Source organism: Gallinula chloropus (assembly GCF_964237585.1).
Source record: "Gallinula chloropus genome assembly, chromosome: 11".
Taxonomy (NCBI): Eukaryota; Metazoa; Chordata; class Aves; order Gruiformes; family Rallidae; genus Gallinula; species Gallinula chloropus.
In genome coordinates, this window is record NC_140096.1 from 22,555,142 (window position 1) to 22,580,606 (window position 25,465).

The 25,465-nt window shown below is 46.3% G+C and overlaps 1 protein-coding gene across 1 annotated transcript; it reads right to left on the reverse strand.

Annotated features, from left to right (window-relative positions):
• Positions 1-1,634: 1,634 nt before the first annotated feature.
• LOC311195557 (synaptotagmin-like protein 2) lies at positions 1,635-25,318 on the reverse strand (the record flags this gene model as incomplete). Its single annotated transcript, XM_084268962.1, has 16 exons — positions 1,635-1,780; positions 3,417-3,622; positions 4,585-4,684; positions 5,264-5,342; positions 6,070-6,231; positions 6,819-6,921; positions 7,729-7,898; positions 10,205-10,306; positions 10,774-10,865; positions 12,863-12,961; positions 14,251-15,372; positions 15,970-16,063; positions 16,245-16,338; positions 17,829-17,922; positions 22,775-22,926; positions 25,218-25,318. The coding sequence occupies 16 exons, from the start codon at positions 25,316-25,318 to the stop codon at positions 1,635-1,637; spliced, it is 2,916 nt and encodes a 971-aa protein (XP_084125088.1).
• Between the last annotated feature and the right edge of the window lie 147 nt (positions 25,319-25,465).

Sequence of the window (25,465 nt, forward strand, 5' to 3'; positions counted from 1 at the left end):
ATCTTCTTTATTTTTCCCATGAAAGCTTCTGATTACTTCTCAAATCCCTTCATTTAATGAAAAAGTCTTGTAATTTTCAGCGTACATTTTCCCATTTGTTTATTTACAACCATTGTTGCTAAGCTGAAAGTTTATGATGAGTTTGAGTTAAATAATATAAATACATTAAAGGAGAATATTAAAATATTCACAGAGCCAAAACCTAGGGCAGGGAAGCTTCAAAAAGTACTTCAACATGACATTTCACTTGCCCTTGGGCAGAATCGGTTCATTTTGACGCGACAAAATTTAACACCTCTTGGACTTGCTGCCTCGTTACTCAATGCGTGCTAAAAATAGGTACAAGGAGACCAGTTGATGACTAAAGAAAAACATTCTATTTAATCACAATATGTACATCCAAAATAGAAATTACAAAGCTGCATTTCAAAATGCATTCACAATGCCACTCTGCCACGGACAGTGTGCCAGACGCAACGTCCTTGCAAAAAGGAGATTCCAGCCCCGGACAACTCGCTGACAGGCACCAGGAGACAGCAGGACTGGAAGGGCAGCGGGCTGTGCAGAGGCAGGAGACCACCCCAGGCAACCGCAGCTCTGCTGCTACCCTTTGCATTCATTCATTCATTCATTCCTGCCCTACTTACCTCTCCCACCTGTTCCCGTCATCTCCCGTGTTCCAGTGTGGGTTTTGCTCCTGCTTTGGCTCTTGCTTTCCTGACCTGTTGTGCCAGGTTAACGTGAGACTGTTTCCTACCTCAGTATTTCATATTGAAACATTCTGCACACAAAGCATTTCACAGGTGCAGTTAAGGCCATTAGCAATGGAACCGTGTTTTACACTTCAGCAAGCACTTCAGTTTATACTGCACTGAAACTGTCCTTTCACAGAGAATCTTACGTGAGGTCACTGAGGAAGCCTGTGGCAACGCTAGGAAAACAGCCCCTGGGTGCAAAACCCCACCCGCTGCAGGACCATCACTTCTCTCTTTCATATGAAAGCAGAACAAAATTAATACATTGAATTCCTCATTGCTATCCTCCTCAGGTTGCTTCATTTTCTGCTTCAAACAGTCCTTTCTTTCTTTAGATTCACCTTGGATCTCAATTTTCCTCACGTTAGAGATGTGGTATTGCCAGCAGCAAATGCAAAGCTCCCGTTCTCAGGCTGTGCTGCTGGTGGCTTGGAGCAATTCTACATCAAGTACAAAGTGTTCCACTGGCACGAGAATATGAAAAATACCATGCTGCTGCTTTAGTACAAATACATCTCTGCACAGAAAACAACCAAACCCAGGCACAAGAAACAATAAAGAATGTATCTAAATCTCCTTTTCCTTCTGCCAGTGTGCCCAGAGCTTAATGGAATTCAAAGATACTGAATATAAATGATTAAATAAAAAGGCAAATTAAGTTTTTTCTTGGTCAAAATCAAGTATATCATCGGTTTGGCATCTTCCATCTCCTCTGTCAGGGAACTGGTACTTAACATTTACTATCTCCAAAGTGCTGTCCATCCATTGCCTTATTAACCTGGCACTTGCCAGCCCCATGGATGGTCTCTATCACCTCAGTGTAGGAAGTTTCCTAATCCTGTGGAACACATTCAGCCTTTCCATGGCATGGACTGTAGGCTATTTCAGTTTCTTCCTCCCTGCCAGCGAGCGCAGTGGCAGCAGCCCCTCAATCCATTCATTGGTAGCTGACATCATCTCCTGCCAAAAGGCCACCTCCTCTTGCGTGGAGTCCATCCAGTCCACAGAGATGCCATAGCTCAAACCTGAAAAGAGCAAGAAAACTACAACATTGGGAGCTACACAAAGAGCTTCTACTCCATGTAAAAATACCCAGTGGGATGTAGCTGTTGCAGGCAGCATCTTCACGTAAAAGGTGCTGACTTCCCCTCAGCAAGTTGCACCTAAACACCTCCTGTTCTTCTGCTAATGACTTCCATTTTACAGCAGAGTTCAGAATAAAGTCAATGTGAAAGCCACAAAACCCTTAAACATAACCTGAGGAGGAAAATAATATGGGGGTCAAGTCCTTTCTGCATCCTTCAGCAGATGCTGTCTAAAAGGCTTGGACTTTCCCCTGTAGGCGTGTGGTATTTGTCAAAATCTTCTTATTCTATACTTCATTTGTAGAGGAATCAAAGATGTGATAGCAGAAAAGTGTGTACATTAATTAAAAGTCAATTTTTCAACAAAATTTTCACCTGGCAACTACTTGTCAATGAGATAAAGGTCTACATTTGTATCAGAGCTGATCTTGGGATTGGTATTTTATATCTTGCTTCTGAGCTTACTGTTGTTGCCCCTTCCCACTGGATAGTTGACAACCCTCCTGGTGACACAGTGGAGACTGAAAACAAAGAAGACACAAATACCTCTCTGCACAACTGCACCTGTAAGACAGACCTTCAGGCCATCATAAGGCTGGAAGGAATCTGGAACATTCTGGAATTTTCTGAGTGCCTTTCACATCTCAAAGAACCTTCTTGCTTAACAATAAACAGCTCAGAAAACCTTAGATACCCTCTTACAAAAAAGCAAAGATTAACATGCTACCTGTTAAAGCCCAGCTATGGGCTACTCTGAGAGCTAGGATAGGACGTTGGGAGAGGGGCACACCTCCGTGATGGACAGCTGGACAACAGAAGATGGTGCCATCCTGCTCGTTACCACCATGGCTTAAAAATAGTGGACTTTCCCTAGTTTCAAGGATAAGTAACCCAAATGAAGTAAAACCTTTCCAGCTAGGCACAGGTCTAAGTCCTTCTCTGAACTGGAATCTCATGCCATCAACTCCCAGAGCCAGTGCCTGTCTCCCAGCAGAACAAACATCACCTCTCCTACAGTGTCTAAATAGAAACAAAGCAACACCCAACTGTGACACCTCAGCCTACACCCCGATGACTAGTGATTTATTTCCACCTGATGTACCCTCAGTACTGGCTACCTACCAGATCAACTAGTGCAGCTCACCCTGTCTTTCAGATACTAGTTACTCCCTTTTCATGTCCCACATAGCATCCAAGTTCATCTCTGAGTGGTCTTCCCTGGGAGAAGCAGCAATATCATGCTGATCTGTAATGCAGCCTTATTTCCTCTAACAGCAGGAAAATTCTCTGACAGACTCCAGGAGATTCTTGAGTTCTGCTAGACCTCAGAGCTAATGTTGGCCAAAAATGTGGGAACAGAGGGTTGCTACTGTGGTCCCAGTGCCCCCTCCATCCAAGATACAATGTAAGTACTGAGGTTCTACCAGTTACCAAGACTCCCCATCTCTGGCTTCTCCCCAACAGGAAAATGCTGCCATTATATCCTGTGGCTCAGCAATAGGATGGTAGAAGTTGGAAGACACCTCTGGAGGTCATATGGTAAATGTATTCATTTAATGTAAAGGAAATGTCTCACCTGTCCCAAGGCCCAGCCTGATTCCTCCAAGGAAATGGTTGGTAAGCTTTTCATGATCCCACACAGTCAGTTCAACACAAGCATCCTTTAGATCCTCGGTATGAAAGCCATCATACACAATAGTGTGATTAAAAACAGGGTTTGTGTCCCTTTTTATGACTCTGGTCTTTTGGTAACTCTTCTTACTGGTGTCTGGAAGCACATAGCTTTGAGAGAAGAGAAAATAGAGCATGCAGTATTGAGTATCACCTGAGATTTGAATTGTTCCTATAAAGTTCCGTGGTCTAAACAAGGTTCAGTTCTGAAGAAAAGAGGAATTGGATTTCAACAGAAGAAATCTCTTTAGATTTAATGGGAAATGCTCATAATTTCTAGATGAAACTTTTTATTGGCAAATCAAATCCATTTTAAATGCAATCATTTTGAGAAAGGAGGGTACTTGCTTCAATTTTCCCACTTTCGGCAATTTTTTATTGGAAACTGATGCTTTACATTAAAAAAAATTGATATCATGTTCACACGTTTCTATTTTCAAAATGGTCAGCTATACATCTGTAGCAGCAAACCTTTCTGCAGGAGAACTCAGTAAGGATTTAAAATACACAAAAAACTATGGGGAACGACTTCAAAGTGTCAAAAACCCTCTTAAAATTCCCTTAGAAGACTTTTCAATTTTCTGAAATACCTGCAGCATCTTCTCAGGCCAAACTGATGGTGCAGGCTGCAGAAGACATGCACATTCTAAATTTTGGAGAAGACCAAAGCAGAATCCAACTGTCCATACATCAGTTCTGGTGAGTCCCTAACAAATTCCTAAGCCTGCAAGCTTTGGGCCTGCAAGCCCATTACCAAGGCAAAATTCACAACTTCACTGAACACACCGGGCCAAGGGGCAGGACCCACATATTCCTCTCCCTCAGGTATTATTGAGGAAAATCCCTGAGTGAGCCACAGCGATTGACCAAGAGCTTTATCACAGCAAGGATTTCCCTAGTTTGGCTACAAGTGAATAAGAAGGCAATTCTCTCCTACAAAGCCCAGTGCAAGACAAAGGCTTTACAGTATGGAGGCACAGCCAGGTGAGCATTAGAAAACAGAACAAAGAAAGCTTATCACTTTGTGGAGGCACAGGCCCAGCATCAAACCATTACTGTACCAGAGCACCTACCATTTCACAAAGGAGTCAACTCCAGAAGGACGCAACTGCAGCAGGTCCTTGACGTCTTTGACCCAAATGTGAACTTCACCAGAGGGAGGATTCCTGGGACCTGCCATTTAGGAGAGAAGATGTGCCAGTCCTTACAACAGCTAGCAAAATGAGAGGCTTCCTCTCCGGGGACCTGGGGGAGCAGCAACAGGACTTCTCTGTGTAGTCACTCCCCTGCGAGCTCTGCACCCCTCTGTCTGGGGGTGACAGCACTAGTACCAGCCCCATCACCCTTGGAGCTGCAGAGGACTCCTGACACAACGTGCTGGTGCTGCTGTGAAACAGGAAAAGAGCTGCTGGGCAAACCCAACTTTGTGCCTGTCCCACAGCAAGAGGGGCTGTGTGCTGCTGCTACCACATCACAGCACGTTACGGTGCCCACAGTGCTCCTGACAGCTGCTGAGTTTGAGGTTGCTGAGCCCTTGTTCTCTCCCCAACACTTTTCGAGTAAATCCAGATGTGCAAATTGGATGTAGGCTGCAGACAGCACTATCCAGCACTGCTGGCTGTGCCTCTGTGCTGATCTCTAAGATCTCCCTCTAGTGAGATTAGCCTTTAACCAGCCCTTAAAGGGCTGAGGCACTGCAAGCTGCATGGGTACATATGGGCAGTACTGCTTAATGCACGAAACACGCTTTACCTAGGCTTCCTGGAGGGACATACTTAATGGACAAGTTCATCACTCCTCGATGATCCACACCATTAACAGCAGAAAGGCTCTGAAACAGAAAGAGGTGTGATTGACTAGATGAGGGACTGTATACACACAGCCAGGCAAACAGCTTCCGAGCTCAATGTAGGGGCACAAACAGACAAACTGATTATGCATGGCTGGGGCAGCCTGTTCTCAGGGCAGCTCCCTGTGGCTTTGTTCTCAAACTCAGTCCCTCATAACCATAAGCCCTGGGATTATGGCTGCCCTTCCAGACATGTCCAATTGGACATAACTAAGCATCTTAGTCCTGGAAAGCAAATGTTCTTTCTTTTCTGAAAGGGGATCTCAGATCAGACCTCTGAGCCTGGAAGCATGCAGGAAGCTGTAGAGGCTTTACAGAACCTGGCACCTCGATACTTACCTCTGAAGGCACACTGCATCACCTAGTACTCTGCTGTCTGTTTTTAAGGGATGGTCTTTACATGAGTAGAGAGAGAGGCAAAGTCATGTCAGAATTTCTGTTGATTAGTGTCAGATCACATTTATGAAGGTGTCCCTACAGATGAGTCACCAAACAAGACCTGGGAAGGCCTGTGTTCAGAGCACCCAATACTGCACTAACGTGTCCATAGCTTGTGCGTGTTTTACTGTGCTTCTCTAGGTACCATTCTGGTTGTTCTGGTCCACCACCCTGCTCAAACATCTCAGAGGAGTCAGGAAGCACTTCTGCCATCTGTAAAAGCCCTAAAGGGTCAGGCTAGGATGTGGGATTGCAGCTGAGACGCACTTACTCGGGGCTTCAGTGGGTACCAGTTGAGTTTCCTGTTGCTCCAGTCCCAACTGGCCAAGTCTACTTCAATCTCTCCCAAGAAACTGTTACGTCCCAGTGGATCATTGTGCCAAACAGAGAGGTTTAATTTTTGGATCAGCAATACCATTTTCTCTATTTTATACTAGAGGAAGAAAGAGAAGCCAGTTGTTCAGTTTTTGTTTCTGTTTCTTTCACAACCAGAAATAAATTACTCCGAGCTTATTCAAGCTTTTGAGATGCTCAAACCCACCCCACACATGCACTAACAGACTGGACCCACCCTGAACATCTCCTTTTTTTATCCTGCAACAATACTACTACCCTGACAAAGCTTTTCTGCTGAGCACAGGGAAACTTAGCACTCTATTGTCACAGGGCAAAACCAGTATTCCTTCAAGAATTATTAACACAGGCCCAGGCACTGTTAAATAAACACTAGGCTTTGATGATAAGATCACATAACAAAGACCTTTCTTACTAGCCTCGTGACTGCGTGCCAGGGAAGGGAAGAACACCCCTCTCTCTGGCTGAAGACAGCACTGGCTGCAGGCCCCCATCTCTTCCAAAGATCACTGTGTGGTCTGGACAAAGAAATCTTGGGTGCCACAAAGATGAGTGCAGAGAAACCTTCACAAACCCAAGGGAAGAGTAGTGCAGTGTCTTTCCTGACCTGACCTGGTACAAATGCCTGCTACAACACAGGTGTTCAGAGACTGTATTTGTTCTTACCCGCAACACCTCATTGTAAATGGGATTCACTGTCCTCTTCTTCACTGAAGTTTTCCTCTTACCCATTCTAGCTTTGTCTGGGAGCAAGTAAGTTTTAACATACCTATAAAAGAAAACAAACTCTGGCTGGATATTGTTCTGCATCACTAAGGTCTAGTAAGAGGGCAACACTTGTGAACATCACATGGAAACCAAAGGCCTGGAGTTGACTCTTTGAAGGCAAAACTAATTAAGAGACCTGCTAGGATATTAACTTGGTTTGCATGTGAAGTTATAAATCTCACTGGAAATGGGTGGATACTACCAACATTCAGAATAGGCAACTGTCTAGGCAATGTGGGAAGCCAGCAATGCCATATATCCTTCTTCTGAAACACACGTAACTATAGTGTCGCTGCATGCAAATCCAGGGTGAATTTAAGAGAGGAGGAAAGAGCTGGAATGCCTTTAAGTCTCTGTCTTAGGGTTCAAATCCAAGATCCTTTTCATCATCTTTCAAACCAGAGATCACTAACCTCCATACAACTACCACTGTGCCCCTCACAGCGCTTCTTTACAGGTGTTTCATATAGGTACATGTCTGCATCACCAGAGCTATTAACAAAGCGTATTCACCATGGGGAGGTAAAGGTTCAGACGGATGCAGAGAGAACATATTCCAGTGATAACAGGAACTGCCTTTGTAACGACCAGAGCTTTCTCAATCTGTTCAAATTTAAGTCTGTGGCAACGTATTTACTGATGCCAATGGCTCCACAACCATCAGCTACAAAAGTCCCTGCAGTAGCTGATGCACCAGAAGTCAGAAGGAAGGAAGAAACCATGACATTTAAAAAGAGAAAACATAAGGAAAAAGTCCTCCAGACCAAGCAAGATAAAATTCATAAGGCATCACCAAAGCATCACTCACGGGTCAGATCTGCCTTTTTTCTCATCCACGACAGCCAGGTCCTTGCACTGGGACACATGAACCTGGAACTCCCGGTTCTTCTCGTCATAGTCTAGAGCAAACTCCACGGTACCCTGGGCATCCACGCTCCCAAAATCACCACTGTAGACACTGAGCACACTGCCACTCACCTGCCAGGTAGAAGAGCAAGGTTAGTGCTGATGAAACAGGGACCCTCCTGAGCTGGTTTCTGGACAAAGACGATAGTCTGAAAAGGGCTTTCCCAGAGAAATAGCCTGACACCTCTGTCCTTACACACACTGTGTCCTTGACACAGAAATGATACACACAGCTGAGCTCAAACAAGCAAGGGCTGGGGAACCTGAATGAGGGTCTCACAAGGACATGCTATCCTAGACCAGGACTTAGAAGCACTATTCTCCTGAATGCTCAATAAATGTGGAAGATTCTTCACCCCTAAGTCCCGAAACTTTGGGAAATTGAGTCAAATATTACTTGGGTGGAGGGCACACAAGTCTATTCTATTCCCTTTCCCTACGCTTACAGTACAAACAGCTGCTGTCCTGACCAGTCTCATGACTAAGGAAGATATTGAGAGAACTTGAACTACCTGTATACAAACTTACTAGTTATAGTCACATAATTGGCAATTGATACTTAAAATAGGCTAGTAAGAACCATTTCAGACTAGAAACACAGGACAAACTGTTATATTTTGTTGCTTGCTCACAATGTGCATGGAGCTGTACAAAAAAGAAAGAAATATAACCCCTGTCCTGAAGAACCACTGTCCTGACAGTGACAGCCTGAGCCCGTGTGCATCTACTTGCCACAAAGGCACAATCAAATGATGTTTCTACAGGTATAGATCGGGAGCTGGGCACCCAAGAGTCACTTCCTTTCCCTGAGCAAACGGCATTTGCCCACAGTGCTTGGTGGTCCTTTACCAAGGCTTTGCCTCTGACTGTTAGGAAGTGATGGAGCAGAAACAAAACAAAAAAACACAGTTCCAGAAAGAGGAGATAATTTTCTATTGTGCCACTCACTCATGATTCCTGACAGGATAACATAAAAGCTAATGCTGGTTACAGAGCAAATGATTAACCCTCTTGGCACTTTTCTGTGGAACAGTCATGGACATTTATCAAAACTTCCCTAGTAATTAACCCAATTCTTCTCTGTCTTACCCTACTTCCCTTGGCTCTGAATGTCACTCAGTTATAACCTACAAAACCCTACCAAACATCTCCTCTCAGTCCTTGGAAGTGCATTTACCATCCCACCAGGATACCCCAGCAGAGAATCCTGAGAGAGGTTTTCAAGAACACTGGCATGACTTGGACACAAAAGGCTCATTTATGGCTCCCAGTCTGGGAGAAAGACTCGTGTGCCCCAAAGCTCAAGGGTTTTTAAACATATTTATCTATATTTATGAGCTATCCCTATCAGCTTTGCTTCACATATATTCTTTAAATCTCCCATATATACTTTGGAGATACCTATAACAGTAATACAGCAAATTAAAGCACTTTTAAGCAGCCCTTCCCTCCCAAACAGTATCTAAGGAATCTTATAAAATCAGGCTTTTGCTGCCCAACTCCGAGTTCCCTTGCTGATAAAGTGAAGGATGAGCTTGCAGAGGGCACCTGTCTGCAGTCCCAACTCTGATGTAGCTGGACAACAAGCATGTCACCTAGTAGCTACGTGTCTCATCTCCCCACCTAGAAAAAGGCCCCTGCCTCTCTCTTGCAGGCTGCCAGGTTTCAGAGCACGCACACTTCATGGCAGGGGCTGCCCCTTACTGGCAGTTTGTCTAACAGTGACCCAGAGGGTCTCTAATTTGAAACAGTACCTGGAGACACACCTTGAACGCAAGTCAGTTGTTAACCACCACTGCTCTTCCAGGAAGGTACCAGGCAGAATCACAGAATCACAGAATCACAGAATCTTAGGGGTTGGAAGGGATCTCAAGAGATCATCGGGTCCAACCCCCCTGCCAAAGCAGGCTCCCTATCTCACATTACACAGCTAGGCATCCAGACGAGACTTTAATATCTCCAGAGAAGGAGACTCCACCACCTCCCTGGGCAGCCTATTCCACTGCTCCGTCACCCTCACTGTGAAAAAGTTCTTCCGCATGTTGGTGCGGAACTTCCTATGCTCCAGCTTACAGCCATTGCCCCTAGTCCTGTCCCCACAGACCACTGAAAACGGGCTGGCCAATTCCCCCTGCATCCCAAGTCTAAGATATTTATAAACACTAATTAGGTCCCCCTTAAGCCTTCTTTTCTCCAGGCTGAACAGACCCAGCTCACCCAGCCTTTCCTCATAGGGGAGATGCTCCAGGCCCCTAATCAAGAAACCAATCAAGAAACCAAGAGGACACTCTGGGGACCACCCCAGCACCAGCCTAACTGCAGTGTCACCGCACCCTGCTGAGAAGCCCTGCCCAGCGAGACCCGCGGTGAATACCTACCGAGGAGACAGAGGCCATGTCAGACGAGTGGCTGCCAATGCTGGGCGTCTTCTTGTGCCTGCTGAACTGGAAGCTGATTTCCGAAGCCGTGTCTGATTCAGTCTGCTCAGAAAACAACAAGCATCGTTCAGCTCTGCCCTGCGAGCTCTTTGCAACACTACAGAGAGAAACCAATAGCTCAGCAGAGTCCCATTAAGCAGCGATCAGGTTAGGAGAGAGCGGAGGAGAGCGCAGGGAGTCTCCCCAGAGGCATTCCCTCCGACCGGCAGCGAACGTCATCATTAACTGCCTCCAAACAGAGCTGCATGCAACTGCCTGGGTTCTTGGGGAGGGCACAGAGTACTGTGGTTCGAGACAGAGGGAAACACTAAAACTTCTCCAGGACAGAAGGGTTGCTTTATGTTATCAGAGGCTTTTTTCTTAAGGCTTTTCTCATTTATTTATGACATAGCAGAGGCATGCTCTAAAGCAAGTGCTGTCAGTGTGCCGGAGAATCCTTCTCATGAAGCCAGCTGCTGTTCAGGGGATGCTGTGAACGTTATTCCAGACATTTCTGGCATCTAGCCTACCTCAGACAACAGGAGAGGAGAGGATCTGCTGAGCTCTTTGACTCTTTCAGGTTCAAGAAACTGATGGGGAATCAGATGAGGTTTATTGTATGCTGTAGGTGCAAACAAACAAACAAAGAAAGGCATCAAGGTATCTTGTCGGTCAGGAAAATGTAACAAGGTCATATTTTTGTTCAAGGGCACAAGGAAGGAGGAAAAGCTCGTGGGAGGCACTGGGGTACCACCCATCTGCCTCCACCTTTGTCATCTAATGCTGAAGCTGGCCCTCCCCAGGACAAAACCTGCTAGCTAACATCGGAAAGCTATTTTCGATAGGGTTTTGTTCAATGTCTGGGAGTGTGCAAACTCCCTCTAGTGGCTAATTTTAATTTAATTATCAGCCTAAGGATGTGTATCTTGCTTGCACCGCTCTGAGCAGACTTAATTTAGGCTAAAACCATATAGATCTGCCTCATCAAAGAAACCAAACACACTCATGCTTTCATCTCACCACATATTGCCCTGTGCAAAAGAGCCATAAAATATTTATACCTTCTCTTTCACAATTGCATACACCTCTCAAATACTCTGTTAGACAAAGAGGTAAAAACCAGCCTGATATCTAAAAGACAAAATGCCAGAAAACTTCATATCAATTTAGAAAGATGGCTAATGGACTGCTTAAATGTCTAAATAAAACCTACTTGCTCTATTTTACCTTTTCTCAATTACTTCCTTGAAGATGACCGTCTTCATCCCAAAGGAACTTGGTTTTAGGAGAGAAATGTGCCTAAACAAGCATGCACATCCTACACATTTGTTTAGCATCCATAAGGAGACAGTCTTCAGTGCTCAAAATGCCCAAGACTTTCTCTGGCATTTTCCTTTTCTGTGATTTACCTTTCAGGTGACTTACCATTCATTTGATAGTTATGATTTTTATTTCCAAACATGAGCCAAGCATTAAATCGAGCCCTCTCCACAGGCAAACAAGTGTAACTCTGCAAAGAAGGGTTTCTGAGGATGAAATTTGTGGCTGTAAATAAACTTTAGTAAGGAGAAGCTAAAATCTTGCCTGTCTGTGGGAAGACAATGTCACTGAACAGCAACGCATGTGGAACCTGAAGGTTCAAGCCACTGTGCTGTGTGACACTCACTGCTGCACCCTATGCCAGGACATGCACAGGCTGCTGGATGGGGCAGGCATGGTCACAAGGTGATGCAGCTCATCCCACCCACAGGCTGCCTTCAACACAGCCCCAACAGGGACTCCCCTCCCTCCCATAACCAGGGGTCAGCCTGCCTTAAACCAGCTCTAAGTGGCTTTACCCTTCCTCGGGCAGTATGTTCTCCGCCATCCCACCTCAGTCTTGGCAGCCTTGGCCTTAATGCTTTGCTTTTAGGCAAACTCTTAGCTGCCAGTTTTCACCTTTGGGTGACTTTTAGTGACTTTCTTGGCCACAGGGGCTGCTGCTGCCTTCCTTCAGCAGCTTCTTTGGCTGCTGCTTTCATGGGCTTCTTGGTGGCACTTGGACAGGCTTCTCGGATGTGGGATTCTTCAGGTTTGCTGCTGCATTCTTAGTTGCCTTCTCCTTGGATTCTTTTGGTTTCTCTGGGAGAAACTGTCACCACAAAGGATGTCTTGGCCAGTAGCTGGGGGGATCAGTCCAGTGAACGGGGTCTGCTCTGGGTGAGGTGAGAGACCCAGGCTGAGCAGTGCAAGCCCAGGGAGCATGTGACAGGAGCCTGTGACACAACTCACATGCTGGACACAGGGACCTCAGATTAATCCACTGTGCAGGCTGCCACAGAGCTCCTAACAGCACTCGGTGGGGGAAGAGGAGGGATGGGGACAAGCTTCTTGCCAACCCTTTGAAGCTCTTGTGTCTTTTGCTGAAGAAACTGAGTAACATACCATCAATCAAGCTGCAATTTCCTGGCTCTGAATTAAATTTTAGGCACTGTATGCTCTCTAATTTGATGATGAAACAATATGTCATTTTCCTTTCCTGGTACATGCACAGAAAAGCACCAGGGATGCAGAATTTGGGCATAATATATTACCTTCAGGGAATGAAAGCCAAAAAGGAGAAAGAAAGATGTTACTCACTCTCTGTGGTGGTGTAAATGTTCACCATGCTCTTTGCAAGATTAAGGCTATTTGCTCGGGCCAACGCCTGAGCGGCAGGAGAACGATCCCCATCTTCCTCTGGAACACACAAAAAGCCAAATCAACATGGTAAATAAAGAGACATGAATGGGCAGTGTGTCAACAAGCATGCAGGTGTGTGACCCTCTTGTTCACTCTGCCTACAGCACAGTTACATTACACGGGGCTGCTTTCAAATCAACCAGGTGCTTTAATGCCTCTTCCTGAGAAAAACCCTTTGCACTGTGATGGCAAATGTAAGCTCTGGATTAACTTGCTCCTTAAAATGCACCAGCGCTTCCAAAGAGCTTCCAGTGCAACACAGCCATCTGCCACAAGCATCTTGAAAGGAATGCAATAATAAGGCAAAAAAAGCGCTGAGAAATAAAAGAATGATCTGGTACATAAAGGAAATGTTGGCGTTTACCTGAAGGGAAACTCAGGATTTTCACAGAAATGTTACACAGGATAGGAAATAAGCCAAGAAGTGACAGTTAAAAATCAAAATGAGGTGAGTCTATGGAAAATCCTCTCAGCCAGGCCCTACAGGTACATGAGGACAGGAAATCTGGAAAAAGGAGATAAGAAGCTCGTGTTTTCTAGGTCTTTGCTTGGCAGAGAGCAGAGCTGTGAGCAATGAGAGCCCACGTGTAAAATGAATTGCAGTTAACAACAACTTCTGCTCAGAGTAACAGTCACTACAAGAGCCCATCAAACCTGGAGCAGGAAGCCGATGAAGTGGTGAAACTATTGACACCATCATGGTTGACAACATTCTATCTGAGCCCAGAAAGATCAGACTCCTTGTTCAGCCGAATTTGGTTGCAGCTGAGCATGCAAATTCACTTGTGGATTCCCAAAAGACCCCAAATGTCATTTAAACATTGGCAGAGAGCTGCTCTGTCAAAGTAGCCTGACAGCCCATGTATTTATTAAGTGTTTTACTTCATGTTTTACTACTTCTGTTTGTGTCAGACTTATCTCTACCACCTGAATTGCTTCAGGCCCACATTAGAAGAAAGTAGTCTTTCCAGTGAGCGACAGAAAAGAAGTTCCTGTGACCCGTTGGAGGTGGCACTAAAGAACTGAGGGCTGTCCCAAGCTGAGGTGCTTGCAGGTAAGGCATGAGGAAGACAAGGGAACAGGGCACTGCACCTTTTACACTCACCCTGCACTACACAAGACTTGTTGCCAGAGCTGTTTGCTGAACACATTCCATGCAGGCAACTCTGCACAAATTGTGAGATAGGATAAATGGACAAAAATGGGCAAAATGCAGAAGGGCTATGGAAGAAACCAGGCTTAGGGATGAATCCCTGTCAGGATTTCACAGTTACAGCCCTCAGTACCTGAGTAAACAGCCGAGTCCGTTCCCTGAACGGCTTCTCCCTCGCCCGCCGGCTCACCGGGTGTTGGCTTGTCCGATGACTCACACGCCCTTTCCTCAGGTACTTCTCCATTTATTTCCATGTTGTCACGAGTGCCCGAATCAGATCGTTCCTCCTTCTCACCATCGTTTTCATCATCTGTAAGCACAGGCTCAATCAGTATCTGCACCCTGCTTGCCAGGGAATTCGCCGTGTGCTTGCGCTCTGCTGCCACGACAAGCTCCTCCGTAGGCGTCTCTGGCTCCGACGTGCTGCCAGACACTTCTTTGGTGGGCGACTGGGTTTTGATGGAAGGCGCTCGCACGGGCAATCTGGATTTCTTGGAGCAGTGCTGTGCCGCCTTCTCTTCCTCTGGCACAGGCAGCTTCCCATTGCTTTCACTCAGCAAGTTATTTCTTGTAACCAGGCCACCTTTGCTCTTGGCGTATGTGGATCTAGGAACAGTGGAAAATGAGCCCTTCCTGGCAGGGGCTACATAGCTTGGTTCTTCCTCACTAGAAGACAAGGTTATTGTCCTCTTGTAGGGGCTTCTTGTTTTGGTGAAGGCGCCAGGTTTTTCTTCACTGTTCTGGCCCTGCCCAGACTGTACAGAGAGAGAGCGGCACAGCTTGAACTGCCTACCGTCTGCCTCCACCCAGTTTGGGTCCTCTGGCACCTTTCCTACTGTCACAGAGTCTGCTCCCTTCTCCCAGAAGTTCTTCAAGTTCTTGAAGTGCTCACGATCGAGGACAATATCCTCCTCTTTGCTACTCATTGATGAGATTGTATAGTTCACACCTTGCTTCACAGCTTGGCTGCTTTCCCCCTCTGTGGTCAGCGGTTTGGGGCTTGCCAGCAGCTTTCTATTTGTGAGGTTGTTCTCTGCTGGCCCCACGTGATTGACAAACTGCTCTGATCTGGGGAAAGTTTTGCTTGGTTTCCTCTTAACTGGTATCTTACTGGGACTGTAAGTTTCTTCAGGTGGAGTTTTTGGCCCCGCTGTGGTGCCAGTGGCTCCATCAACAGCTTCTCCTCTGGCTGCACTGCTGGGTGGAGGCACAGCATCCTCTGAAAGCTTGGTGGGCAATGGAGGTGCTCCATGACCTACAATGACAACAAATGCTTACAGCCTGTCCCCCCACATCACATCTGGAAGACCTGAGCTGCAGCTTCTCAAGGGGAAGCCAGAGGGAGTTTCCAGAAACCACCAGTATGTTCCTAATTCTTCCCCATTTTGAGACTCTAATAAGCCTCCTTCCATCTGAAGACCCCAGCCCTTTTCTCTGCAACTGGGCATGCAAAAAACCCCACTGATTGTTGTTGTGAGTTGAAGATTCATTTGCAGCTTTCCTTTCAGTTTGACAGCCTTCCTACTGGCTACTTGCTACGTACCAAAAATATACTATACATACAACACAAGAAAGAGAAGGTAACTTGAATCTGTGCATTAAGGAGTTGTGAGCCAAGCACTCAGTTTAAAATGTACTGAGAACCAGGAGAAATTTTAGTCATTGGATTTTTTTTTCTTGGTCTCTGCTGCCTTGGGCATAACTCATACAAACCTTGGCAGCCCATTGTTACACACTGAGGTAAGAAATACTCTTTGTTATTCATTTGTACACACAGAGAAAACCATCTTGTCTCTTGGTGTTTGATGTTGAGCAGCAGAAACACCAACAGCTCACTGAACAAAACCCTTACCTTTTCTAGAGAAATGCAAGCCGTTCGTTGAAGCCACAAGTGGGCTTGTTCCAGTGTCACTCTCTGAGGAGGAGACATCATGTATACTGGATCTCTGAATGGAAAACAATGGAAACCTATCATCAGTGCATACAAACTGGCAAGACTGGAAAAAAACATGTTTTATTTGAGCACAGACATCAGGTCAGGCACTCTGTGGACCCCCTGCCAGTAGGTACAGGCTGTGCAAAGGGCCAAGGAATAACAACAAAGTGCAGAGGCTGTGCCTGTACTACCTTGTGCGATGCAGACAGTGGGACAAGATGTCTCGGCTTTGGTTTTGGCAAGATTTTATGCTCCTCTGCAGTATCAAGAGCAGGTGTGCTGGATCTGTGGGAGAGCAGAAACATCTGAGCAAGGAGATCAGCAGCATGCCTGGTAGGGTGATCAGGCAGTCCAGTATCACCTCAGTTCTGCTCGGTGACCTTGCCACTTTTATCTACTGACCAAGCCCAATGTAAATCTGCTCACAGTCGCTGCCTTCATTTATTTTCTCTGTTACCACGTGGAATTGACTGAGGAACACGTTAAATGGTCTGAACATGGAGTAAGGAGGAGTGTCCCACTGCAGTGAGTACAGAGCTTGCTTCTAGGTTTACTCAGACTTTCCCCTTCTGGGAGAAAACTGTAGGGAGAAACCTAGGCAGTGGCAGTGCCAGAAGAGCCCAAGAGCCATGCAGGAAGGAGATGCCTTTCCATGCTACATCCCAGGAAGGAAAAGGCCATACCTCCCACCTCACGCCAAAGGCATCACCAGGTTGAGAGGGAATTTAGAAACTACACAAATTATTATGATGACAGAGCAAAACTAGCACAGGATATGCATCTTTATATCTGGAACATAAATTAACTACTGCCTGGTAAATAACTAGAAGAAAAACATTACTTGACTGATTCTACCCTCTTCGGGAATTTCTAGTGGTGGCTGCTCTCCAGATGGAGCACAGCAGTCAAGGTGGTAAGATTCCAGATGGGAATGCTTTATGCTTAGGGTTGAATGAGAAAAGCAAAGCAAACTTTTCAGGATTTCATAACCCCCTCCCCCCCAAAGAATCATTAGAACCACTGCTGTTTTACTCCAGTAAAACAGGAGTATCTTGGACTTGTTGACTCTGGATCCTTCAGTAAGTAACACCCAACAATGACTTGCAAAAGGTTTGGAAGTGTTCTCAAGGCCCACATTCAATATTTAACTGGAGCAGTCACCACCTGTAAAGAATGATTCCTCATTCTGCTGACAAAAGAGTGCAAATGAGATAGGAGCAACAACGAATGAGTATGTGAATATTTCAACGGCTTCTCCATAGGCCCTGAATATTGAGTGAGGTCACCGATTTGCTCATTGGAGTGCTTTCAGTGGGTGTTTCTGCTCAGTCAGCACAATGTGAAATCTTACCAAGCCTTGATGGAGTCTGCTGAGGACTGGACACAGAGGTTGGTACCAGCAGGAAATGAGCAGTTTCCTCAAATAGTTCATTTTGTTAGCGTTGCTCCATGGCAAAAATTAAACAAATAAAGCCATAATTACTTTGAAAAAGTAACCAGAATATCCTGACATCAGAGACAGCTTCCATTTTACTGACCCCTTATCAAATCAGGCAGGAAAAGGCCTTTCTGGGATAAGCACATTAGCACTTAGTTATTAGGGAGGATTGATATTCCGACAATCCCTGGAAAAAGGATTGTTAAAATATCCTATATAACCTATTACTTACACAGCCCTGGAAACTCAGTTAAAGACCAGGATCTAATGGGCAGCATTCACTTTTCATTAGAAGAAAGAGCAGCAGTCAAGGCACTGCACGAGCAGCAGCAGTTACCTCTCCTCTCCTGTGCCAGCACCATGCTCAGGGAAGGCAGGACTTGGGGCAGCTTTGCTTTCCAGGCCAGTCCAGCTGTGCTCGTGGGCCTCACCTGTAATGCAACAGAGACAACTGAGGAATGGCATTTATTTAATCTGGTAATGGTCGCTGTGTTCTTACTTGTGGGAAGCAAAGGCTTGTTAAACCAGCACAAACCCTGGGATTTAACAGGAGATGCCTGACAGGGGAGCTCTGCCTGCTCTCCCCACAGATGCGGGAAGCCCTGGGTCAGCATTGCCCACGCTCCCTGTGTAGCAAAGGCCCCTCCAGAGCCATGGTTCCAGGAGGCCAAAGCGAGCTGCCTGAAGCCTGCCTCGTGCCAGGAGCTGTCCCACCACTGGAAACCTTTGCAGGTTGTCAATAAGGTTAATCCGTTCCAGGATTTAAATTCAGCCATTTCCTGTTTTGACTCAAAGTCATCCGATCTTGGCAAACAAAGGAGGCCAATGCAGTTAATGAGGAGATCCCTGCTATTTTCACTGGCACAGGGCTCAGCTATGTCTTCTAAGCTCTCAAAGACCCTGAAGAAGAAACAATAGAAGACGGTAACCTTTAATGCAGCCTGCCAGGGTATAAAGTTGCATTAGATGTTTTTCTGGCAAACAGGCTTTCTTTGCTACTGCAAAACCAGAAGGATTAAACTGTCAAACAGCAATGAAAAAACTAGTCTGGTGAACAAGATCTGCACATATTTATTCACATGCAGCTAGGTCTATTTTAAAGAGTAAATCTGCCTGTTAGAAAAACTGCCAGATCTCTTTAGGATGTATTTCATTACACAACAGAACAGATCCAGAGGCTCAAAGGATTCAGATGTGATGTTAAATAATACACCCTTGCTTGTTATCTGGTCAGAAAATTGCACAAAGCCCAAGAGCAGACCAGTCCTACAGATGGGCTGTGATACCAATGTCATGCTGGTGCTGCGTGTGTGATGCCGCCCAGCATCAGCACAGTCAGCTGCAGGCAATGGGGATGCCCCAAGATGGAGCTTCATTCCTTCTTGCCTGTGTATCCCCATGGAGAAAAATGCTGCAGTCCCTACTTTCCCTCCCTGCTCAGTGCAAGGGACCACAGCAGGTGTTGCTCGGGGCTGTCTGTGAGGGCCACGTGTCCGACACATGTGTGGGATGGCAGCTGGGCAGGCCCCAAGTTTTCCGTAGCAGTGGGAAGGTGAGGAGTCGCTCATGCTGGAACACAGGAACCTGGTTGTGTAAGAATGAGCCAGTTTTAGAGAGCACATTTCTGAGACAGGGCCTGTGTCTTGTCCATGTAAACACTGATGTGCAAAAATCACTGAACATCGTTTTGTGGGAGATAGGCTGTGGCATAGCTGGTGGCATGTGCAGGTCACATCACATGCAGGCATGGGAAGGCAAGCTGAAGGGTGTTTTGTTTATACAGTAAGCCACGTCCTCCTCTTCTGCCACAGGCTCAAGAGAGGGAGATGCCAACAGGTAGGTGCTCTGGAAGTAGAGGAACCAAATGCAGAGCTCCCAAGTTTTCCCTCTGCTTGTCATGGTTTAAAAGACCTTGACAACCAAGGACTGCATTCATTTCTCACCTCACTTCCACTTCCAAAGGCATTGCAGCATATTTGCTTTTCACTGACACTTCCCCCTCAGACAGAACTCCCTCCTCCTGGCTAGCAGAGGCAGCGGGAGGTGTTTGCTTCCTCCCATCCACATCACTGCCCTTCAAAATGGCTCAGCCACTGACACAGCTATTCCTGGCACCAATAACCACAAACAAATACGTTATTAGTACTTTATAACCCATCAAGACAAGCAAAATGCTTTCGCCAACTTTAGGATGAGACAGAACAAACAGCAAATTCCAACACAAATTAGCAGTGGCCTGACCAGTTTAACTTGTCTAAAGATAGATTTATATGTATACAGCCACTCCTGTGCTAAAACTTTGGCTGCTTTATTCATTTCCTATCACTGTACATGAAGACACTCAAAGCTGTGCCATCGGGGCTGACTTGCCTCAGCAGGTGGATAAAATGGTCTCTCTGCTGAACGGTTTTCAGTTCTCATCCATTGCACACAAGCTCAGGGAGAAGTTATCATCAAATTCATCCATCTGTGATGCTCTGCAGGCTGTACTTTAAATACAGGGTATCTATGCATTTTATAGATTTATATTACTGCCAATTACTAGTGTTCTCTATTATAATCAATAGCAACTGTGAAGACCCCTAGGGATGCATGCTAACCTCCCTTCTGAACATTAAATACCTCTTCCAGAAAAGGTCACTGGGCATTTCCCTGTGTAGACATGAATTTCTAGCACTCCTCAGCCCGTTTACCATGCCAACAACTAGCGGGGTTTTTCCATGAAGGAATTTTCTCATTTCACTCCCTAATACAGTCACCAAAGACTTAAATCAGGATTAAGAGCCCTGGAGTCATGAGCATGTTACACTGATTTGGCTAAATGAACACACACCCCTTCATCACCTTGAAAGCTGACAGAAGGTGAATGGCTCTGATCTTTCCAGGAGAAGGAAAAAAAAGGTGTCAAGATGGCAAGCAAAGGCCCTTATCTCATCTACTGCAGACTGAACGTGAGCTGCATGGCCAAACTGTTTGCAAAGGGGCCTCATCCTTGTTCCCTGATGAGCCAAGCGATGCTCTCACCAGTGCAATACTCTCGCTGACAAGTCAGTAAGGGAAGTGTTGGCCCTCACGTGTGAAGGGAGGCAATAAATGCTGGAGCACAGGATGCAACAGGCAACAGCAAGGTGAAAATATTAGCTGCAGAATCCTGACCCTCAGCCAGTGCTGTGACGTGGCAGTTAGGAGGAAGGAATGAAGTCACACTTCCCCTGTGTTTTACCAAAATAGGTGTGAGAACAGAAAAAGAGAAAGGAAAGGAAGAAAATAAAAATTGTAAAAGAAATAACAAGGGCTTAATCTAAACAGAAGTACAATAGTGATCTAGTAACATTTGCTTCTTCCTTCTTAAATCAGCGTTGGTCGAGTAATGCACATGCAAAGCCATAATTTGTGTATTATTGCTATGTTAATAAGAACATTATTACAGATGATAACCTCAGACCACATCTCATACGTGCACATCAGCAGTGAAAGTCAAATCTAAAACCAACAGTACTTTAAATTTTGCTTTAGCTGAAATGGGCTGCTAGCTAAGGGTGCTGTGATGCCTCTGGCAAGGTGACAGGCACTCAAATCCAACCTGCTGCTGGCTACTAGCCTGGCTGCAGGTGTTGGAGCATTTGTCTGACCTGGGTCCCAGCAGAGAGGCTGCTGAATGTCTGTTCATACAAAGAGGGTGCAAGTACAAATGCACATCCTCATAAAGCAGAGAGCATGCTTTGCAGAAATGGCCAGGCAACTTTGTCAAGCTGGAACAGGCAATAAAATAGTAACTTTGATGACATCATGAATCTTTAATACCATGGATAAAAGCAACTTCATATGAAATATGCTGGGCCAGTTCTGCATCAGAGGCTCCAATGAATCTGTGCTAAGTTACAAGAGCTGTCAGGTATAAGCAAAAGGCAAAAAGAAAATGGGGCGCTCAGTGAAGTCCCCAGCAAGTGTTTAGTTCTGAGAATGGGTCTTCAAGTAACATGGGGCTTGGAGTACATTAAACCCAGGAAATTAATGTCACAGAGGTATCTTGTGGCCAATGAGGCCCACCAAAGAAAGGAGTGATCTGTCTTGCTCCTACCCCACAGCAGCAATGGGCAACTAGGCCCAGGAAAGGGGGCTGAACTGTATTGGTGGAGACGACATTTCAGTGTTGGACAGATGGAAGATAATCCCTTATCTATGAGTGTCTTTACTGCAAAAGAACAGAGCCCAGTTACAGCATTCTTTTATTATGGACCATGGTAGACTTGTCTATTGGGACCCTGGCTTCCCCAGAGCAGCAGCAGCCAGTAACTCACCAGCCAGGTCTGAGTATCTGTGGTTACCCACCCTGACAAATAATCAAGGAGGTCGTGTGAGACTGGGCTGTGGTCCCACAGTCCTGCTGTGGAGTCAGTTGGCCTGTCTTCACGTTAAGGACTGGATGTGAATCATCCCCAGTTGAGCTTTGCACAAATGCTCAGCACAAAGAGCCAGCTCCAGGTTGGTTAGGTTTGGACTCAAAACACGGCCCTGCTCGTCTCACACGGGGCCCATCCCTTCTCTGACCTGAGCAGACAACTCTCATTTGATCTGTTTTACCTACCACTATGAGAGTTCACCTGCATGTCAAACAACACATAATACATCTTCAGATTTGTACATGGTCCCAGATATACCCTTGCTACGGCACCGCAGTCTGGGTACCAATCAGACTTGGCACCAAAGCCCTTTCTATTTTAAAACCCACACTGTGCCTTGGAATTATTCCCATGTCAAGAGTTAGGTATGGACCCCCTCAGGTGGTATTTGCCAGGAGAATCATAGAAGAGAGGCACCCCCTCCCCCTGCCAAGATGTGACTGTCCCCCACAGGAGCAGCTGGCTGGCTGTTTTGTCAGACTACTCTGGGACCTGGGGGTGTGTTTGACTTTCACATATCAGTTTGATGCTAGAAATTGCCCTATATCACCCCCTTCCCTTTTCACTTTCATGATGAAAAATTATACCCATGACCTCTGACAGATATTCTGGAAGAAATAAGCTTAAGCGGGGAAAAGGCATTTACTGCACGTAGCTGGCAAACAGCCTTTGTCTTTGTCCCCTGCCACACTGTAATTTTTTCTTTAGGCCCTGGTTTTGATAACCAGGTATTTTCTCCTAGCACTGAAAGCATAGCTGAGAATTCACTCATTCCCACACAAAGGCTGGTATCCAACAGGCTCCCACTACTGGAAGATCCCCATACTTGACCACTGTTTTCTGGTCTATCAATTTGTCTTCTTAATACACACATACTTACTTTCCAGTTTGCCCTTCTTCCTTCTAATCGATGCCCGAAGTAAATCTGGCCCTTCTAAGTCTTCCTGAAACCGTTTTGCCTTCACCTCTGAAAACCATTCACCTGTCACAAACTTCTTCTTCTTTTCATCCTTGATGGAGCCTTGTATTCGCCTGAAAGTCAATGAGAACATCACACACCAAAAAGACCTCCCCCATTACCTTTGTAACTGCTCTCTGGATGGTTCACCTGTCTGATACTATGAAGGATCCAGAGATTATCCCCTGCAGTCACAAGGGCCAAACCAGCATTAAAGCAAAAGCTGATTTACTCTTTATCAGAAATGGGAACAGCACCCTGTAAACACAGGCTTTCACCTCTTCCAAATTTTACAAATGCAAATCAGAGTCACCTGGCAAGGAGATCTGTCTGTTTGTGTTGCAGCCCTGAGGGTATGGAAGGGGATGGGGCTGTTTGCAGGTCTTGTGCTTCTCCCTTTTATTTGTCTATTAATCTCTTTCTGAGCAGCAAAGCCTTTTGGATCAAATCTGATCCAAAACATGGAAATAAATCATGTTATTTAGGAGAGCATGCTGTCCCTGCAGCTTCCTCCCCAGACATAGCTCCTCCTGCCATGCCAATTTTGGCACTCAAACAGTTAGCTCTCCTTCCTGAGCACAGCTTCTCCTACTGGAGCTCGATCTGGCACACCCAGGGCTGGTTTTTGGCACCTAAACCTGTCAGTGCTCTGTTTGCTAGCCTGTACTTTTAACCCTCCTCCAGTTATTTTTTACACCGCAGCTTGATGAATTAGCTGCCTTTCAGCTGGCACTGCCTCCCACAGCTCACCACTACTCTGGGTACCTGTGAGACCTGAGAGGCCAGAGGAAACTCTCACCTCAGTCCAATTCTCAGCAGGAAGATACCCCAGATACCCATGGAGCCTTGAAGGGTCACATTCGGCTGCCTCAGGGCCAGAAGGGAGCAGTTATGGGATAAGTGGGCTGACGTCTCTGCAGGCAGTGCTGGGGGCCAGCAGGACTGACACCCAGGGAGGTGCACAGCTCCCATCTAGACCAGGGTTGCATCTGTCCCTGGGAGCATCTCAAGGTGCCGGCCCAGAGGAGATATAGGAGATATTTTTATCTTGTTGACACCAGACCAGTGCAATGTCACTGGCTTCACTTCACCCTGCAGGCAGGTTGTGTGGGAGCCAAACATGCCCACACTTGCACCAAAGGCTGCACTGCATCCAGCCAGGCTGCCAGCAAGTGGCACCCAGCACCACCCTGGCCAGGAGCTAACTCACTTTGCTCCCAAGTGAAAGCCTTCTGTGCAACAGCTTCCAAAGGGCAGCAAAACAAAACTGAAATAATCCAAACACTCTTTTCTCCCAGGCTCTACTGCAGAGCAGAAATTTACTGCATTTCAGAAGAAGAAAATAGAAGGGTGGGGGGGGAATAAAAGATAAAACCTTTTTGAAACCTTGTTTCAAATCAGGAGCGATGCAAGAGCATGCAGACACACATACATCTGAAGCCCAATCTGTCTGTGTGCCACCAAGTTTCCTGAGCTCTCACCCCTGAGCAGAGGCCAGGGCATGTAGGCTCCCCATTGCCTACTGCAAAGCTAACCACTCTCCCTTCAAGCCTTGAGCATCCCTCCTACATAGGGCTTACTGGGTTTTTGGCTCAAAAGCAAGTCGAAGACTCACATCCTTAAGGGGTAAACTGGCACAGTGCCATCCACACTCACAGAACTACTCATTTCTTGCCATGGAGAGCCTGGTGCCAGCTTCCTGAGCCTGGTGCATACTGTCAACCCAGATGGTCTAATGGCTGGCATTTAAAAAGTGACAGTAGCAACAAGCAATCCCAATCAACCAGACCTGAGCTCCAGGATGGCCAGTGGCAAGTGTGCTGAACTGAGAGCGATTCCTGGCTCTGAAACGGCTCCTCACAAGGCTTTGGCAGATCCTGCAGCCTCTTGCTGCCCCTCTCTGCCTACATGATGGATGCTGCACACACACCCATCTCAAAGAATGCCAGTGAGACAAAGAGACAGGGATTTAAAGTCTCCTTTTAAAAGACTCTGTGGAATTTCTGTGCTAGTGAGTGAGAAAAACAGGAGAGCAGCTACTCCCCTGCTCAGACCTCTGAAACCAAGAAATCAGCATCTTCCTCCCCAAAGCAGGAAAGGGATGATTTCCCTTGGTGTCTCTGGGGGTTGCTGATTAACTCTAGAGTCCAGCCCTACAACTGTGCAGAGAGCAGAGCAGCGACAGCAGGGTGGCTGAGAAAGTGAGAGGTGGAAAGAAAAGATCTGTCAGGATCTGAGCAAGAAGGGACAGCACTGCTACAGCCCGTATCTCTCCTTGTGCACACACATACACCCCCCCCTTTCTAAAAGTAAAAAAATCCCCCCAAAGGAAGCTCACAACCTGCCATTATTGCAGCTCTCTCACCTGATGCGATCCCCATCCTTCTTCTTCAGCTCTGCATCTCTCTGCAGAACCTTCATCAGCTTCTCATATTCCTCCTCGGTCAGAAAGCTCAAGTCCAACATCTTCCCTGCAATCCACTTCAGTTCTTCAGAGCCGAAGCAACGACACACCAGGAACTAATCCAGCCTGGAGTGCAGCAATGCCATGGGCAGCCCCTGTGCAGCCCGCCCTGGTGCGCTCAGCAAGACGTGGCTGGAGGAAAAGGACTT